We start from the raw sequence: 20,457 nt of genomic DNA, 5'->3' as shown, positions 1-20,457 counted from the left end.
TGGATCTCCTTGTAGTCCAAGGGACTCTCAAGGGTCTTCTCCAACAACACAGTTCAAAAGCATCAATTTTTCGGCACTTAGCCTTCTTCACAGTCCAACTCTCACATCCACACATGACCACAGGAAAAACCATAGCCTTGACTAGATGAACCTTTGTTGGCAAAGTAATGTCTCTGCTTTTGAATATGCTATCTAGGTTGGTCATAACTTTCCTTCCAAGGAGTAAGTGTCTTTTAATTTCATGGCTGCAGTCACCATCTGCAGTGATTTTGGAGCCCCAAAAAATAAAGTCTGACACTGTTTCCACTGTTTCCCCATCTATTTCCCATGAAGTGATGGGACTGGATGCCATGATCTTCGTTTTCTGAATGTTGAACTTTAAGCCAACTTTTTCACTCTCCTCTTTCACTTTCATCAAGAGGCTTTTTAGTTCCTCTTCATTTTCTGCCATAAGGGTGGTGTCATCTGCATATCTGAGGTTCTTGATATTTCTCCCGGCAATCTTGATTCCAGCTTGTGCTTCTTCCAGTCCAGCGTTTCTCATGATGTACTCTGCATATAAGTTAAATAAGCAGGGTGACAATATACAGCCCTGACGTACTCCTTTTCCTATTTGGAACCAGTCTGTTGTTCACATACACACATATATATCTTTTTATTGCGTGGCCTGTGTTTGTGGCACACAGTATCTTTCCACTGAGCAGTGCTGAGCTAAACATCACCACTCCAAAGGCCCAGAAATGACAATTAGCAAATTAACTTTGTGTGTGTGCTAAGCAGCTTTAGTCGTATCCGACTCTGTATGACCCTATGGACTAGCAAAGCCTGCCAGGCTCCTCTGTCCATGGGATTCTCTAGGCAAGAATACCGGAGTGGATTGCTGTGACCTCCTCCAGGGGATCTTCCCGACTCAGGAACTGACCCTCCCCTGTCTCATGTCTCCTGCATTGGCAGGCGGGTTCTTTACTACTACTTGCCCCACCTGGGAAGCCCTCTGCATGTCATCATCTGCTCCCACATAGTCCGTCAAATCCTTATATGGGCCTGTTGCTTTGGCTGGCCCAGAGAACATTCCCTCTTAATCGGGCTAGTTCCCTGATTGTTCTTTGGGGAGCATCTCTTCCCACAGACAGGTGTATCCGTGCACACAGGTGACCCCGACTAGGCTTGTCTTTCTTTCCATCCTCCCCCTCCCCCACAGTGATCGAATCAGATGACCTAGGACCAAAGCTGGGTGAACAAGGCAATCCAAGGAAGTTTTCTGGAACTACTGCTAGTAAGGGGTGTGGCTTGTTAGTAAGGTTAAATTGTTAGCCGGAAGTGGCCTGAAAATGAGGCCTCCCCAGGGGAAAGCAGAGTGAGGAAAAGGAGAGGTGGGAGTCTGTCTGAGGCCATCCTTCAGAACTCTGGGTCAGGTCATGAAGTTGGTCTTCCCCAGACTTTTCAGTTACACTGGCCAATAAAGCCTCTTTTTTTCCTCAGAGCACTTTGAGTTGCGCTCCTGAAGGTGTGGTGAGGACCCCTGAAGGACCTCCTGAAGGAAGGTGAGGTGGGCAGAGTAAGAGCCTGTGGAAATGGCTGAGTCACGAAGGGCTCCAGTGCAATGTGGAGCCGGTGTGCATCGCTAAAGAGGGGCAGGGTGTGGTGGCCACTTCTTGTGGTCTTCAGGAAATTATTACTGAGAGAGACAAGCTTCATTTGAGGCTTACCTAAAAATAGAGGAGAAAAGCTCTACAGCTCTGCTCTAGAGACACTTTCTCTCTGTAAAAACTTAAGAGAGCTGTATTCTCTGGCCTGGCTAGCGCCCACAGAAGGAAAGTAAAATGGGAAAAGAGCTTGGGATCCTAACTCCTGCACCCTACAGGCTGCATCCTCCTTGACCCCTCAATAAAGAACCATCCGCTGGCCAGCAGCCTGGGGACATACTTGTTTTTGCTTCTCCATCCTAGGATGTTGTTTCCAACTGCTCTGAGGCTAAGGTCCATGGAAGCAGTAGGCTGTGGGCTGGGGAAAATTCTGAGATCTGTTGCTAAGAAACTCAGATTCAACTTCAAGGACCAAAACTAGTCAGGCTGTGTGACTTTGGTAACCAAGCACCAAACCAGAGTGGACCAAATCTCAATACTAGATAGAAAATCGACTCAATTTGAAAGGCACCCGAGAAAGTGACAGCCTATGAGACCTCTGTCTCTGAGGGAATCAATCACTAAGCCTGTGAATTTATACCCAAAGGAAATGAAAGAAGGGCACCCTCAGAAAAATCCTCCTAAAGGACAGAAATCAGAGTGGCCATCTTGGCCCCACAAGCAGGTCACATCTCCAGAAAGCCTTCCGCTGTGGGGAGGACACGGATGTGCTTCGGAAGGTGAGCTCCGTGTGTGATCTCCCCTTTTTCAAATGAAGTTTCGGGTTATCCTGTTTCCTTTCTTCCACTGTGTAGTGAGCAGGGACTAAACTGAACCACACAGAACTTGTGCAGGTGCTAGATCTGAAGACAGGCAGAATAACGGGACTCTCTTCTAGGGGAAGGGCTCCACATTTTGATATATGATGCAGCAACATTACTTTAATGGTTACCTTAGCAAGTTCGAGCACATGTGCCTGCTAAAACAAATAAGAAGCCAGGTGGGAGGATTTAAACAGGGCAGGTAGTCTCCACCTACACACCCCCTTGCCCTGGGCAGAGCACCAGCACAGAGGAAATCTCCTCTTGGTTATCTCAACGTTTGTTTGCTCTTAGTGTGAATGTCTTGCTGAACGGAGAGCTACCTTGTTTATAAAGAGATCTTCGTATTACACGCCCTCTACCAGTAAAGCAACTAATACATGTGGTACTTAACAGAAGGCCCAGCCATTTGGTCCTGAGGAGGAGTAAATGCTGACCATGAGCCATGCAGCATCTTCCTGAGCTGTCATTATCAAGGGTGGCTTTTACTGGAAAGGAAGTATGTGTTAACTTCAGGACCTCAGCCCCAACTATGATGACATGACTCTGTATGGAAGAGTTGCACCATTAAGCATTTCAGGAAATATACACATGAAAATAACAGGAATAACTGTCAGGCAGCCAAGCAGTGGGCCGGGGGGAACATCCGTGGTTTCTGTCTACCTTGGTATTTCTTGCTCCTATTTTTTTCATCTGGAGAACTTCTTCACAGTTCTCAGTTTAGGTGGTTTCTTTGTCTCCAAGCTTGAGAACAAAAGGTCTGGCACTGTTCAGCATCTTAGGCTGGCCCTTCCCATTAAAGTCGCAGAGGTGGGTGCCTTAATCTGGGCCCACCCATCAGCATGGTCCAGTCGGCTGGCTAACCTGACTGACGGATGGGCCCATGACCAAAGCATGATGAATCAGTCAGTAATGGGATTTCTGTTGGATAGTACTGGGTTCTTTTCACTGCGAGGCTAGTAGGACGTGAGCCTGGAGCTCCCTAGGAGATGAGCCAACAGAGAAGAAAGCAGAGTTAAGAGCTGAAGGGAGACTGAGTCCCTTCAAAGGGGTTGCTAGATGTCACCAGTCCCCAAAACAGAGCTACTCTGGACTTTCATTTGTGTGAGCTGACAAATGTCCCTTTTTGGTAAATGACAACAGTTAGATTACTATCACTTGCAACAAAGAGTCCTAGATACAGCCTTTTAGTATTAACTACAGCACACTCAACATTTGAGTGCTTACAATATATCATATAACAGGTTAATCGCTTCCCACTCGACTATGTATCTTATTTTTACAACAACCCCATAAAGTGGTTAATATAATTTCCTACTTTACAGGAGAAAATGGATATTTAGATTTCTTAAATAACTTTTCCAATATCCCCACAGCCAGTAAATATGTACTCTAAAGTCTGTGTCTGTAACCATTCCATAAAATGATAGTGAAAGATTGGCATATAAAAATATTTGAAGTTATACTAAACTGATACCATCTTACTTTATGATAAACTTGTTTTATTTTATTCATAATTTAAAAAAACTTTCCTCATAACAAACACACAAGATAATTCAAGCAGCACAAATGGATATACCTGGACAGCTAATCTTTCTCCCATTCTTTTCTGTTCCTTTTAAAATTTTTATTGATAGTTGATTTTCAATGTTGTGTCTTTCTCTCACTCTTGATCCCCAATTCCCTTCCTCAAAGGCAAGCACTGCTAAGTTACTTAGATATCCTTTTAGACAGGCTGTGTAAATACAAGTACATATAGTTTTAAACCATCACATCTTATAAAAAAAAATTTTTTTTTACACAAATGGTAGCAAACCACACACTGTTAATAATACATCTTGGAGTTTGGTCCCTATCAGTATACAGAGAATGACTTTATTTTTCAGAGCTGCATAATAGTGTATCCATTAATATATCATGATTCGTTTAGTTAGACACCTACTAATGGGCATTCAACACTCCTCTGCTATAACCACTTCCCCAATAAATATTCATGACAGCATCGTGGGCTAGGCATTCCTAAAGCCATCTTGCACTGAGGCAGAGAAGTTAAGGATTTACCTAAAATCTCAGTTAATAAATCACAGAAACCAGGATTGAACTCGGGTCTGTTCAAATAGCTTGTCAGTGACCATGACTTCCCTGGACTGATTGACACGTCCCTCCTTTGCTGCCATAGTGTTTGCTGTTGGGGCATGATTTCACTATCATAACACATAGACTCTCCAGGTTTCCACACTGGACCATGAGCTCAGATCCTAAGTAGCTTGGTTTCCTCAAAGCCTTGCATATGGTATGCACTCAATCAAACTGACGTATTTATTTTCAATGAATCGAGGAATAAATTCCCAAAGTTTCTTGGCAGGTCAATCACAAAGCTCCAACATTACCAACCTATAAAAGGGATAAACACACACACATACATCTACATGTTTGGAAATATTTTTTTAAGACATATTTATAAAGGGGAAAAATTAAGGTTGCACAAGGATGTGTATAGTATTATCTCATGGGGGTAAAAACTATAAAACTATAGACTTCAATATGAAATTTCCCATGTATCCACAGAGGAGAGAAGTCTGAAAAGATCCACATCCAATGTTAACGGAGATTATGTCTAAGAAGTAAAATTAAATATGAGGTAATGATTTCATGTTTATAGTTCTGTAACATTTGGTTGGATTTCACAAAGTGAGGTGTCTGTATACACATTAAATTTATATCTTTCAAACTAACACTTCCATTTTTTGGAGTATATTCTGAGAACATTTACGGTGTTTCTACGGTTTGTCTATTAAAAACAGCACACCCAGTTTCTTGAATATTTATACTTTTCCACATATGTCCAACATAAATGCCCAATCTCAGAAGAAAAATTCAGGAAGTTATTCTACATTTATATAACGTAATGTTATGCAATTAATAATGATGTACATTTATGTATGTAAGATTTTTTTTTAAGCAGTAAACAGTAAGATTTACTACTTCTGTGGGAAAACTATATGCATAGAAAGAAAGTATCTAAGGATACATAATAACAGTTTAACAGTATTAATCTTTGGGTGGTAGGATTACGGCCTGCTGCTGCTAAGTCACTTCAGTCGTGTCCGACTGGACTGAAGCCTACCAGGCTTCTCCGTCCATGGGATTCTCCAGGCAAGAACACTGGAGTGGGTTGCCATTTCCTTGTCCAATGCATGAAAGTGGAAAGTGAAAGTGAAGTCGCTCAGTCGTGTCCTAGACTCCTAGCGACCCCATGGACTGCAGCCCACCAGGCCCCTCCGTCCATGGGATTTTCCAGGCAACAGTACTGGAGTGGGGTGCCATTGCCTTCTCCCGGTAGGATTACAGTGATTTTATTTTCTTAACTTTTTCTTTTTCGGAGAAGAAATAACCACACTGCCAGCGTCAATCTTTCATTGAACATAAGGTTACCTAAGAGGAAGAGCTCTGGTCTTTCCAGGAGTTTTTTCCAGCAACAGGTTAAGTTTAGAATCTATCAAGAGAAGCTGTTAGGTGAGAAGCCTACTCAGAAACCAGTATCTCAGAGGACTGATGAACTGAACAGCACCCAAGAAGCTCAGATGGGAGCACTTGGCACCGGCAGTAGCTAGTGTGCATTTTCCTTGGTGGAGATGCCGCCTGAGGTCCCACATTCTAGCCACAAGCATCTGGTGGGCAGAATAGTCTCTTTTCTTTTTCAGGTGCCCCCCTCCACGCCTGCTTCACGGCCCCAGGCAAATCCTTCCACAATTTCTCAATGGACTACCAGAATGGACCCCAAAATTGACTCTGTTGCTTCTTTTGATTTGTAAACAACAGATCTAGGCATTTTCACTTCACTCTAACTTGTATTCGTGGACTAGTTTGGGAATCTAACCAGGTACACAAGAATGCTTCTAAAGGAGAAGAAATCTTAAATTGACGTACAACTTTTGGAACAGAAGTCAATTACTTATGAACTGGTGACTGCCTTCCTTTCTATATTTAAAAACTTTGAATTAAAAGTTACTTGACTGTGACAACCTAGAGAGGTGGGATGAGGTGGGAGGTGGGAGGGAGTCACATGAGGGAGGGGACATACGCATGGATACTTACAGCTGATTGAGGTGGGTACTTATGGCTGATTGAGGTGGGTATATAGCAGAAACCAACACAATACTGTAAAGCAGTTATTCCCCAATTAAAAATAAATTTAAGTTAAAAAAAAAAAGTTACTTGAGGAAATAGATGGGAAAAAATATATTAAAAAAAAAAAAACCACCCTGTCCATCCCCCTACCCCCACCCCATTCCCCATGAAAGTGGGAAATAATTCTCTCACATGAAGGTATGGAAAGCCTCCTTATCACCAGAATTAGGGAATTCAAGGGTAAGGAAGCCATATAAACAAACTTTGTTACTTCTTCATCCAGTTTGTTACCCCAAGCACAAGCCCCTTTGTGGTTAAATTTTCACAAGTAATTGGTTCTTCATCTAGAATGATAAATGGCCTGTTTTGGTCACTTTGGGGATCTTAATCCTCTAAGACCTCATGCATATGAATTGCTTTTTTTTTCTCTTTTTTCTCCCTCCTCTGTTAATCTGTTTTGTGTCAATTAAATCATTACACTAGCCAAAGGAACTCAAGAGGGTTAGGGGAGAAATTTCCCTCTCTTGAGTCAACCACAGAAACTGAAGACTCCCAGTCCTCTCTCCCAGTTTCCCTGGAACCTGGGCTAGGGTCCCCTGGGCTGGGACAGGCAGATACACCTTCCCTAGGTCTGGAATTTGGAGTTGCTCCAGCACAAGAGCAGATTGGTGCTGATGGCTGCGGTGAAATGTTTTAGCTGTGGTTCTGGCTACAGATCCTTCCTTGTTTCTGCCTGTTTGCCAAGCCTGGTTCTCTAATCTTCCTGACAATTCAGTGGAGTTATCCAATATCCTTTCAATAAATATCTTTTCTGCTTAAGCTGGCCAGAGTTGGGTACTACTGCTTGCAACAGAGTCAGTTTCCTGATCCCGCTGTTAATTCGTTGTTTTCCTGGAACACCTTCCAACAGTAGTACGGAAGAGAAAGTCTGAGCCCTTAACATACCTGAAATGTGTGTTCCACCCTCGCACTTGAGGGTTCTAAGCTAAGAACTGAAGGTTGGCCATCAGCAGCCCTCAGGACTCTGAAGTCACTGCTCCCAGGGTTTTGATATCAACGGTGGATGATGAGAAACCTGCGGTCACAGATTCTCATTCCTTTGAAGCTCTTTGATTTTTAACTTCCCTCAAAGCTTCCAGGCCTGTCTCACATTTATTGTAAAATTTCACAACACATAGTCAGGTCTGCTTCTTTTGTTCACTCACTGTGAGCTTCTAGAAACTACATGCTTGGCCTTCAGCGGTGAGGAATATTTATGCTGTAAGCCACTCCCTCTCATTGTCATGGTCTAATCTTTCTGGAATTCCTATTCCTCTTGGATTGATCCTCTAAAGCTTTTATCTTCTATTTTCCAAGTCTTTTTGTTGTTGTTGTTCTACTCATTAACATCAAATTTACTTACTTGCTTACACCAAATTTAGCTTTTACTTGACTTAAAAAAAGGGCAACTAGATTTTTAATTTCCAAGAACATTTGTTTCGCTCCCTCAACCTATTTTCATAGCATGTTGTTCTTGTTTTCTGAATAGCAAAGCCTCTCTAATACCACTGATTATTTTTAAGTGTTTTTTTTTTAATTGTGGTGAAAGTCACATGACAGAAGACATACTATTTTAACCATATTTAACACTATAATTCAGTGGCACTAAGTACATTCATTAATGCATGTATGTGGAATCTAGAAAAATGGTACAGATGAACCTATTTGCAAAGCAGAAATAGAGACACAGATATAGAGAACGTATGGACACCAAGCGGGGGGCAGTGCGCAGGGAACTGGGGAATGGGATAAATTGGGAGATTGGGATTGACACATATACACTATTGGGTCTCTAAGTATAAGGCACTGTGCTTGGTATTTTATATCAGTAAATGAACCCACATAATAAAGGCAATTGTTTCTTTTGAAAATAGGACCTGAAGCTCTAATGTCTTTCTACCCCTAATAATATGCTGGTCTTAAAAAGTGAAGACCTCTGAAAACCTTTAACAGATTAATTCTGTCAATCTGTCTGTCTGGCTATGTATCTCAAACTAAGAGTAAATGGGTAAGAAGCTTAAGATAAAGTAATGATTAATAAGTTATATAAACCTAATGCTACTCAGATGAAATAAGAAAAAATGAGTAATACTTTTAATAATAAGAAACACTATGATGACCCTTTTTATCCGTGAGTCACAGAGGTCTCTAAATCAGAGTGGGCAAAAGATTTTTATCCCCTCTGCAATGCTTATGCTTTATTGCTCCCTTCAAAGTCTGAATTTTCTATGCTTTTACAGAAAAATAAATGACAGGGAAAATTGTGCAATTAAATTGCTAACTTAAAAGACAGTTTTACATTTATTCATATTACCAAATTCATAATGTATTCTTCTTTAATTTAAATGATTGCTAGCCTTGAATATGTAGTTATTGCCCATAAAATGGAATTCAAGAATTCTTCTCTTCAGACATCTGAATTTCCAATTTGGAGGTTGGCAAAAGTATTTAAAATATATTCAGCGATGGGCAGTTAGGAAACAGGCTCTCATTCTGCTGCTCTCACTGGAGTACTATTTAATCTCTACTTCCCTTTCCAATTCCTAGTTTTTTTTCTTGAGATTTTACCTCCTTTCATCAGCAGTGGAATAAACCAGGAAGACCAGGCAGTAAATATTTTAAGCCTTGTGGGACACAGCTCTGTTGTAACTGCTCAAATCTGCTGTTGTAACAAGAAAGCAACCAGAGCACATACATATACGGGCTTGACTCTATTCCAACAAAACTTTATTTAAAAACAGGCAGTGGAACAGATATGGCCTTGGGCCACAGTCTATGGACTCAGAGGATAAATTATTACCATCTTAAAAATGTTCATTATGTTTTATCAAAGGACACCTATGTTGCTCATACCAAACACTAAAATTTTATGAAGTGACAAAGCCAATCATCTTTTGGGTTAATGAAATTACATCTCAGTCATGCTTAATGTTATCTGTGAGGACTCAAAACAAGTACTAAAAATAAAAGCAAATCTGAGCTATCCATTTGAATAGTTGGACCTCATTCCATCCATGGAAAACAATGATAATTAAACACACAAAGGTACTTCTTTTTATGTCCTCAACCATTCACCTCTAAAAAGAGTTTATAGATGCAATAAACAGATACAAACAAATTCTTACCATGGGTTTGACGGATCAACTTTAGAGAGTAGTAATTCACTGTTTCCTTACTAGCACCAAAAAATGTCAGCAATCTTTCTCCCATTGAGTTACTGTTAATACATGAGGGTAACTGTTCTGAATCCAGACTGGGGAGTTCACAGAAGCCTGCTTCAGAACATAGTTGCTAAAACAGCTTGCAGCACAGTGCTGGTACCTTAAATCTCAGAAAAACAGCATGTGTTTAATTATCACCCAGGGTTCAAGGGACAGGGCACTTCGCTCTGGAGGACAGAGATTCACAAACTATCTCCTGGTACAGAAGCAAGATATTAATAAATGGACTTCAAGAAGTAAGAATGGTTTTGGAAGATTTATGACCCTAAGAACTAATTGAAGAACTCCTTCTTAAAGTAGTAAAGTGTTACTTTAAGAAATACAAAGAACATAAAGCTGACATCTGTTAGTGTCGAATCATGTCAGCAATATTCAATACTTGTACAATTGACTTGATGGCCAAAAAGTGCTGCTCTCCTGCTCACTCAACTTTCATTTTGTGGCAAACTCAATCCCTGTATTTGAGGGCTGGGAGTTGCTAGGCTGCAGCAGTACTGCAGGAAGGAACCCAGGTGAAGGCTGAGTTGAGAAGATGTTGCTTAGAGTCTGGGAGTTCAAAATAGCTACAATTTGGACAAAGGACCAAAAAGGAAAGACCTATTTAAAGAGAGAATCTTAGAAATCTGCAGAAGGTCCCTTGAATTCAGCAGACCCCTGACTGGTTGATGTACGTGAAGACACGAATCAAGTCTAGGAAAAACAAACACCCAAGGGGGATGGAAAACACTGTCGAGAGTTCCCACAGGGCCTGAAACCACAGGCACATTGTTCCTACAATTGTTCTCAGGCTGGAAAAAAATACAAAAAAAACCCCATAATTCATGAGGTATAGGGTAGAAAACTCAGAAGAGTACTGTCTCATTGCTGAGGCAAAAGTAGCCCTTGAATAAACATGCTCTTGTCCCACCCAAAAAAGCAAGACCTGAAAGATCAAACTGTTTCTAAGAAACGAAACTGCATTTCAAAACACAACTCAAGAATATTTACAGAAATACAAAAATGTCTAGCACCCAATAATGACTGTCATCCAACCAGAGATTACCAGGCTTCCAAGGAAGCATGAAAATCCCACCTATATTTAGGAGAAAAAAAAAAAAAAAAATCAATCAATCAATCAACAGAAATGAACCTAGAACCAACACAAATGTTTGAAATAGTAGACAAAGACATATATAAAAGTTAATATAACTATATTGCATATGTTCAAAAAGTTAAGTAGAGACATGAATGACATAAATGTACAGTTTTTTTTCAAGAAGTTCAGTATCTCAAACACAAGAAACATAAAGAAAACTGTATCAAGGCACATACATCACAATCAAATTGCTCAAAAATCAATGACAAAGCGAGAAAATCCAAAAAGCAGCCAGAGGGATTAAAAAAAAAAAAAAAAAGGACAAGTTAAAAAACGAAATAAAAATGATGGGAACTTTCCCATTTCTAACTATGTAGTCAGAAGATAGTGGAGCAACAGCTTTAAAAGCTTTGACAGAAAAGAAACTGTCAAACTAGAATTCCATACCAAGCAAAAATATCTTTCAAAATCCAAAGGCAAAACAGAGATTTTTTTCTGAGACACAAAAGCTGAAAAAAACTTTAACCAGTATATGTGCACTAAAAGAAATATTAAATGAAATCCTTTGAGCAAAAAGAAATTATGCCAGATGGAAGTATTTGTTGTTCAGTATCTCAGTCAGGTCAGACTCTTTGAGACCCCATGGACTGCAGCATGCCAGGCTTCCTGTCCTTCACCATCTCCCAGAGCTTGTGCAAACTCATGTCCATTGAGTTGGTGATGCCATCCAACCATCTTGTCCTCTGTCATACCCATCTCTTCATGCCTTCAAGCGTTCCCAGCATCAGGGTCTTTTCAAGTGAGTCAACTGTTTGCATCAGGTGGCCAAAGTATTGGAGTTTCAGCTTCAGCATCAATCCTTCCAATGAATATTCAGGGTTGATTTCCTTTAGGACTGACTGCTTTGATCTCTTTGCTATCCAAGGGAGTGGAGAGTCTTCTCCAACACCATAGTTCAAAAGTATTAATTCTTTGGCACTCAGCCTTCTTTATGACTGAACTCTCACATCTATACATGACTACTAGAAAAGCCATAGCTTTGATTATATGGACTTTTGTTGGCAAAGTAATGTCTCTGCTTTTTAATACCTTGTCTAGGTTCCAAGAAGCAAGTGTCTTTTAATTTCATGGTTGCAGCCACTGTCTGCAGTGATTTTGGAGCACAGGAAAATAAAGTCTGTCACTGTTTCCACTGTCTCCACATCTATTTGCCATTAAGTGATGGGATCAGATGCCATGATCTTTGTTTTTCGAATGTTGAGTTTTAAGCCAGTTTTTTCACTCTCCTCTTTCACCTTCATCAAGAGGCCCTTTACGTTCATCTTTGCTTTCTGCCGTTAGAGTGATATCATCTGTATATCTGAGGTTGTTGATATTTCTCCCGGCAATCTTGATTCCAGCTTATGCTTCATCGAGCCCAGCATTTCGCATGATGTACTTTGCATATAAGTTAAACAAGCAGGTGACAATATACACACAGTCTTGACATACTTCTTTCTCAACTTGAACCACTCCATTGTTCCATGTCTGGTTCTAACTGTTGCTTCTTGACCTGCATACAGGTTTCTCAGGAGGCAGGTAAGGTGGTGTGGTATTTCCATCTCTTGAACAATTTTCCACAGTTTGTTGTGATCCACACAGCCAAAGGTTTTAGTGTAGTCAATGAAGAAGATGTTTTTCTAGAACTCTCTTGCTTTTTTTTTTGATCCAACAGACGCTGGCAATTTGATCTCTGGTTCCTCTCCCTTTTCTAAACCCAGCTTGAACATCTGGAAGTTCTCAGTTCACGTACTGTTGAAGACTCACTTGGAGAATTCTGAACATCATTTTGCTAGCATGTGAGATGAGTGCAACTGTGCGGTAGTTTGAACATTCTTTGGCATTGCCCTTCTTCGGGACTGGAATGAAAACTGACCTTTTCCAGTCCTGTGGCCACTGCTGAGTTTTCCAAATTTGCTGGTATACTGAGTGCAACACGTTCACAGCATCATCTTTTAGGATTTGAAAAAGTTCAACTGGAATTCCATCACCTCCACTAGCTTTGTTCATAGTGATGCTAAGGCCCACTTGACTTCACACTCCAGAATGTCTGGCTCTAGGTGAGTGACCACACCATCCTGGTTATTTGAGTCATTAAGACCTTTTTTGTATAGTTCTTTTGTGTATTCTTGCCAACTCTTCTTTTGTCTTCCATGTCTGTTAGGTCTGTACTTTATTATGCCCATCTTTGCATGAAATGGGAATACCTGACAGCTCTGATGGTAAAGAATCTGCCTGCAATGCAGGAGACCACAGTTCAATTCCTGGGTCGGGAAGATCCGCTGGAGAAAGGATAGGCTACCCACTCCAGTATTCTTGGGCTTCCCTTGTGGCTCAGCTGTTAAAGAATCCACCTGCAATATCGGAGACCTAGGTTCGATCCCTGGGTTGGGAAGATCCCCTGGAGAAGGGAAATACTGGAATACCCACTCCAGTATTCTGGCCTGGAGAATTCAAAGGACTGTATAGTCCATGGGGTAGCAAAAAGTCAGACACGACTGAGCGACTTCCACTTTGCAAGAAATATTCCCTTGATACCTCCAATTTTCTTGAAGAGATCTCTAGTCTTTCCCATTTTATTATTTTCCTCTATTTCTTTGCATTGATCACTTAGGAAGGCTTTCTCATCTCTCCTTGGTATTCTTTGGAACTCTGCATTCAGATGGATATATCTTTCCTTTTCTTCTTTGCCTTTAGCTTCTCTTCTTTTCTCAGCTATTTGTAAGGCCTCCTCAGACAGGCCATTTTGCCTTTTTGCAGTTCTTTTTCTTGGGGATGGTCTTAATCACTGCCTCCTGTACAACGTCACGAACCTCTGTTCATAGTTCTTCAGGCACTCTATCAAATCTAATCCCTTGAATCTATTTGTCACTTCCACTGTATAATCGTAAGGGATTTGATTTAGGTCATACCTGAATGGTCTAGTGGTTTTCCCTACTTTCTTCAATTTAAGTCTGAATTTGGAAACAAGGAGTTCATAATCTGAGCCACAGTCTGCTCCCGGTCTTGTTTTTGCTGACTGTATAGAGTGTCCCCATCTTTGGCCACAAAGAATATCATCAATCTGATTTCGGTATTGATTGTCTGGTGATGTCCATTGTAGAGTCTTCTCTTGTGTTGTTGGAAGAGGGTGTTTGCTATGACCAGTGTGTTCTCTTGGCAAAATTCTGTTAGCCTTTGCCCTGCTTCATTTTGTACTCCAAGGCCAAACTTGCCTGTTATTCAGGTATCTCTTGACTTCCTACTTTTGTATTCCAGTACCCTATGATGAAAAGGACATCTTATTTTGGTGTTAGTTCTAGAAGGTCTTATAGGTCATCAGAGCACCATTCAACTTCAGCTTCTTTGGCATCAGAAGACCTCCCATTATTCTAATTGGTTTTTCCCCAATAACTTCCATGGAGGCTTCCTGTTTCTGGGAAACATTATTTTAAATGTACTACCCACTTGCAAAAAAATGCAAGTTTACCTGCTTTATAATGACAGAATTTTACCAACAGGCCTACCTATTCTTGAGAAACTTACCAGAGTTTAAAAGATAGAATGGATTCACTGCAAAGTGAATAAAATAATACTGATAAGACACATATTGGCTCTAAGATGAGAATTCAGCACTCTTAAAATGTTCATGTTATTACATGCGGCTATTTTTTTGTACCCTTTGTACCTGAAACATTTTATAGTAAATTAAAAAAAATTACACAATAAACAGGAGTTGGCTAGTAAAAGAGTAGGTACATGCCCAACAATTTGGAGGGTAATCTGGCAGTGTGATCAACATTTTAAATGCACACATCATTTTGACACTATAATTGCACTTCCGAGAACCAATTTATCCTAGAGATATACTAAAAACATATGCACAGAGAGATAAGTACAAGGATTTAAATACAGCATTGTATTTAACGGTGGGGGGGGGTAGGGGGAGCTAAAAATAATTAAAAAAAAAAAAAAACACCTAAATGTCTGTTGTCCATTAATTGAGGAATGGTTAAGTAAACATTACATTATACACCCACATTATGTAGCTGCAGTATTTTATGGTGAGATCCATCTTTGGCTTTATCTAGTTAGAGAAAGTGGAGAAGGCAATGGCACCCCACTCCAGTACTCTTGCCTGGAAAATCCCATGGATGGAGGCACCTGGAAGGCTGCAGTCCATGGGGTCGCTGAGAGTCGGACATGACTGAGCGACTTCACTTTCACTTTTCACTTTCATGCATTGGAGAAGGTATTCAGTGTTCTTGCCTGGAGAATCCCAGGCAAGATTCATGCATTGGAGAAGGTATTCCAGTGTTCTTGCCTGGAGAATCCCAGGGACGGCAGAGCCTGGTGGGCTGCCGTCTATAGGGTCGCACAGAGTCGGACACGACTGAAGTGACTTAGCAGCAGCAGTTAGAGAAAGAGAAAAAGCAAGTCAGAACAGTATTTGCCTTATGGTATCCTATGTAAAAGCAAAAACAACCACAGTTGAAAATACACAGAAAAGGCCTAAGTGGAAGTCCATCAAATGAGGAGGAATGTGAAGGGTGAAGGAAGGCAGTACGTTTTAGACTTCTGCTAGAAGGTATATCATAATACACTACCTTGTGATTCACTTCAAAAACTGATTAAAAAAGAATATTAACAGAGGAAACGTTAAAAACAAAAATCCCTAGGGACCAGGAATTTGTAAATGACAAATGTGAGGAACTAGAAATTAAAGATGAGAAGTGTGAGGGCTAGCCAGCCCTAGCCCTCATGATGATGAGGTTTTGGGACGGCTGGGCTTCTGGGAGGTAGGGTGGGCGGAAAGCTCCGTGAAGACTGACAAAAGAATCAAGTCTATGAAAAGGATGGAAGGATAAGAGGGAGAAAGGAAGAAAGAAGGGGACGAGAGCCTTCAGGTTTTAGGATTATTGACCATTTCTATAATACCACTTCTTTGCTTCCCTATAATTAGGTAACTTTCGAATTTTCAGAAAGGAAATTGATTATCCAATGCCTACTGTGTACTTTCTTTCATATAGATTATTTCAATTAAGGAAAGGTGGGTCCTCTGACAAATTTTTCACTTGTTAAGATGAAAATTTCTTATAAAAAAAAAAAACAATGTAAACATAGTGATGTCAATTCTCAGATACACTGACTATTTAGAAGCACAATATTATACACAGTACAGTGGTGACTGGAGAATTTCAGAATTCCTTTGTCCTTCAGTGTCCACGGAGGATTTGTTCCAAGACTGCCTCCCCACCCCACTGCCCCTCAACCAGGATACGAAAATCAAAAGACTCTCAATTTTTTTGTATAAAATGTCTTAGTATTTGCATGTAATCTATGTACATTCCTCCCATATACTTCAAATCATCTCTAGATCACTTATAATATCTGATATGCTTTGTAAACACAATGTAAATGCTATGTAAATAGTTGCTAGTATGCATGTCAAATTCAAGTTTTGCTTTTTGGAACTTTCTGGAATTTTTTCCCAGAATATTTTCAATCTGAGGTTGAAATATTCTGTAAATGCAGAACCTGTGGATAGGAAGGGCTGATTGTAGTCTCTCCATATAAAGGTAATAAGGGAGTCTTGGTTTTTATAGGTTATCCTGGGATTAATGAGTCTCTTCACATAATCCCTGTAAATCCATTCCACCCACTGGTGCTCTTTGTGGCAAGATCACTGAAGAGCAAACACTTATGGGAAATTTAACATAGATCCTAATTCATATGATCCCCAACAAAGTAAATATGAGATTAAACAACTTTTGAGATGGGAGAATCACCCTAAAACACCCAGACAGGGAACACATGATAGAAGACCCTCTTTATTCTAATTGTTTTCTCCCCAATAACTTCTACAGAAGCTTCCTGTTTCTGGGGAACAGATTATTTTAAATGAAGTACCCACTTGCAAAAAATGCAAGTTTACCTGCTTTATAATGACAGAATTTTACCAACAGGCCTACCTATTTTTGAGAAACTTCCCAGAGTTTAAAAGATAGAATGGATTCATTGGAAAGTGAATAAAATAATACCCATAAGACATGTATTGGCTCTAAGATGAGAATTCAACACTCTTAAAATGTTGAATTTTCAACATTAAATTTCTATTTTTTAAACATTAAATTTTTATTCTTTAAACAATAAAGAATAGAAATTTCTCACCAAGTAGGACAGCTAGTGAGTTTTCTAAGACTGAAGAAATGGAGAAATGGTCTGAGGCAGGGGAGGAGAGGAGTCATCTGTGTAAGTGTGGGCCCTGATTTAGCTGTAGAGCAATTCCTGAATGGTATGTACTGCATGACCTAGGTTTTAAAGACCCCTCAGTCTGGAGAAGGCAATGGCACCCTACTCCAGTACTCTTGCCTGGAAAATCCCATGGATGGAGAAGCCGGGTGGGGCTGTAGTCCATGGGGTCACTAAGAATCGGACCCGACTGAGCGACTTCACTTTCACTTTTCACTTTCATGCATTGGAGAAGGAAATGGCAACCCACTCCAGTGTTCTTGCCTGGAGAATCCCAGGGACGGGGGAGCCTGGTGGGCTGCCGTCTATGGGGTGGCACAGAGTAGGACACGACTGAAGCGACTTAGCAGCAGCAGCAGCAGCAGTCTGGAGAACACAAAGCATGGATCCTCTCTTTTTAGATTTGCAGGCCAAAACAATACAGCCATCAAGATAGAAAAAAATATAACCCTTTGAAAGGAGTCAAATTCTCCCAACTCACTTTTGCAGTTTTGACTTCTCAGGTTCTGACACACGAAAAGGACTTTAATTTCCTGTTATATTAGTGAGCAAACATTTTGATAGAGATTATAATTCAGAATCCTTTCACTTACCCAGGAAAGGTTCCGAACAAGGTCTTAGCTTTTTCTGCTTCATAATGAGCCACTACCTTTGAGGTCCAGAAGAAAATCAAACAGAAAAGCCTATGGCAGTGATGGCTAATGAATACATATGAAATCGGTTCATTTCCCAAATGCACATAAAAAGATCTTGCAAACATATTAGAAATAAATGCTATGAAAAATGTGGGATTGAATACTGGTGCTACAATAGCTCTAAAAATATGCAAACTTGATAATATTGAATTCAAAGAGCATGTAGGCAAAAATGTTTTTTATCGCGAGTTAAAAAAAAAAGCTACTGGGTTGTATAGGAGATGATGATAAATGTTAACCTTTAGTAATGATGAAAATCAACAACAAACTATAAAGCTTATCAAGGACCTGGCTCTATTCAGCAGCTTGGTAATTACAGGAAAAGCAGCGATTTATCTGAACAGGGCTTAAGCTCAGTCGTGGAACAAATCAGGTTCTTTTTAGGGGCCAATGGAGCTTGTCTCCTTTTTTACAAGTGAGGTTTTTTTTTCTTTTTCTCACCCCCTTTATCTTTTTACTACCTCTAGCCTATGTACCTTATTTGGAGCACTGGATGTTATCTCGATAGATATTATGTTAATTGGGAGACAAAAGAGAGATCACGAAAATGACTCAAGTTGAACCTGACAACTTGGAGAACTATTTCTCCCCTGTCTGTATAGTCTGCCCTCTGGCTCAGTGGGTTCCGCATACAGGGATTTTGGAATACCCAAGGGTCCTGGACCCAAATCTCCCGGGGAAACCGAGGAACGACGGAACTTACTTCCAGATACCTGCATGGTGGAGGCAAGCAGCACAAGCACTCTCTTCATCTCTGACGTGGTACCTGCATCGCGACCAAACACCGCTCCTTCTGAGTGCGGTGAAGCCTCTTCCCGCGGCTTCTGGGCCAGGAAATCTCGCGGTGAGCAACATGAGGTCACAAACCGGAAATGCATAGCTTTTCTTGACCTAGGACCCCTGGCGAACGTTACAGAATGGCCGGAGGTCTCACCTGAGAGTTCGTCTAGCGATTCCTATAACTTGTGTTAAACTTTTCCACAGTTATTATAAATGTGAAATAAGTACCTGGTTACTAAAAATAACAAATCTGTGTGATAAGTCAAACTTCCTGATCTCTGCAAACCAGCTATGTTTACCGACCTGAGGATGTTAAGATTTTTATAGAATAAATGGAACCAATCCAAAAAAAAAAACCTGGATAGTTTTTATTAAACATATCATTAATGAATCCTATAATTACTTTGGTACTTTTTTCAACTCATGGACTGACATTGATTTTTTACAAAAATCTCTATTTGTACTCACAATTGCATTTGCTCACTGAAAGACATGTGCAGTGTAGGCAGCCACTTCATAAAAAGCAGAGAGGAAAAGAGGGCTATTTGAGTCACATTCCAATTTTGGAGAACGCTCTTTATTTTTATATTCTCAGAGTGGTTTATAAAGGAGAATAAAATAAGAAGCTACAGGAACATATACATTACTGTTATTTCTACCACAGTAGTATATCATTCTTTTTGTCAGTTCACAAAATATAACTTAAAAAAAAGATTTTTCTTTTAACAGTGAGACTGTGAAGGGCAAGAAACGTTGGCCAAGCTGCAGAGCTTTCTGGGCCTCAGTTTCCTTGTTTGTACACAGTGAAGAGAGGACTAGAAAGATCCCTAGAATACGTTCCAGAGCCTTGATGCCTGTGAACATCTCTGAAACCTCATCTACTAATAAAGTTCACTTGTATTTACATTTCTCAGGAAGATCCCTTCCATAAGAGGGTTCTAACCAGCCCCTGGGAAGTGTTAAATTCACCAGAAATTTTTACTAGATTAGTTATGAAAATAAGACACTTCAAAAGCTGTCATAGAACCTGAAGCAGAAATTTAAGAAGAGCAGAAGTCTCTTGATTTGTGACTTAGTTTGTAGCCAAACACCGTTTTGCCCTCTCCCCAGCTCCTTCAACCGTTAAACTTGAGTGGCCAAGGTGTGTGTGTGGGTGTGTAAGCAACCTGTGGATCATTTCCCAAGCTCTTTCCCCGGGTTCCTCAGGGTTTGGTTCTAGACTTGTCTGGAGATGTAAAAGGGATGAGAGAGTTTCTTTTCCGTCCCCACCCTGTTATCACACTGTTTATGACCAAATGGCACCCTTGTCAAAGCATCTGGGACACCCTTGCCTCAGGGCTTGTGCAAAAGAATGTTTGCTTTATTATGAACAGTCTCCTGTCTTCAGAGAATGCAGAATGTTCTAAAAGTTTGCACTCAATCTTCATCTTCCCTTTCAGCCAACTATGATTCTCTACAGAGAAAATTATATGGCAGAATCAGTTAATAAAGTCACAGACTTCTAGGCATGATTATCGACTCCTGCTGGAGAGAAAGCACTATCTGATGGGCAAAAGGCAGGAAAAGATTTGAAAAGGACCACGGCTTTCCCAGAGGCGCTCAGATAGCAGAATCTTCGGGAGGTCAAAGTTTCCAAAGTGGGTTGGAATCAACCCACTAAATGCACGAAAGCAGAGCCAATGGGAAAGTCCAATAATGACCCACCCGGACACTGTGTCACTTTCTCTGCAGCCAACCAAATCAGCGAGACTGTTACCACGAAATACAGGGGGTTTGGAGAGAAACACATGCTACCACCCA

General features: G+C 40.5%; 1 protein-coding gene across 3 annotated transcripts in view; it reads right to left on the bottom strand.

Annotated features, from left to right (window-relative positions):
* E2F3 (E2F transcription factor 3) overlaps positions 1-20,457 on the bottom strand; it is an 84,565-nt gene that overhangs the window by 15,228 nt on the left and 48,880 nt on the right. The window contains exon 1 of one of the 3 annotated variants that reach the window (XM_070360755.1): positions 3,110-3,287. The exons of the other annotated variants lie outside the window; for them this stretch is intronic. Within the exon in view, the coding sequence (XP_070216856.1) occupies positions 3,110-3,139 (30 nt within the window). The 5' untranslated portion in view covers positions 3,140-3,287. Of the gene's footprint in view, positions 1-3,109; positions 3,288-20,457 lie in introns of those variants that run through there. 3 annotated transcript variants of the gene reach the window in all.

The sequence above is a fragment of the Bos mutus genome, chromosome 23 (assembly GCF_027580195.1).
Source record: "Bos mutus isolate GX-2022 chromosome 23, NWIPB_WYAK_1.1, whole genome shotgun sequence".
In the NCBI taxonomy this organism is placed as follows: Eukaryota; Metazoa; Chordata; class Mammalia; order Artiodactyla; family Bovidae; genus Bos; species Bos mutus.
Note: the sequence above shows the minus strand (reverse complement) of the source record. Positions and strands in the feature narration are given on the sequence as shown.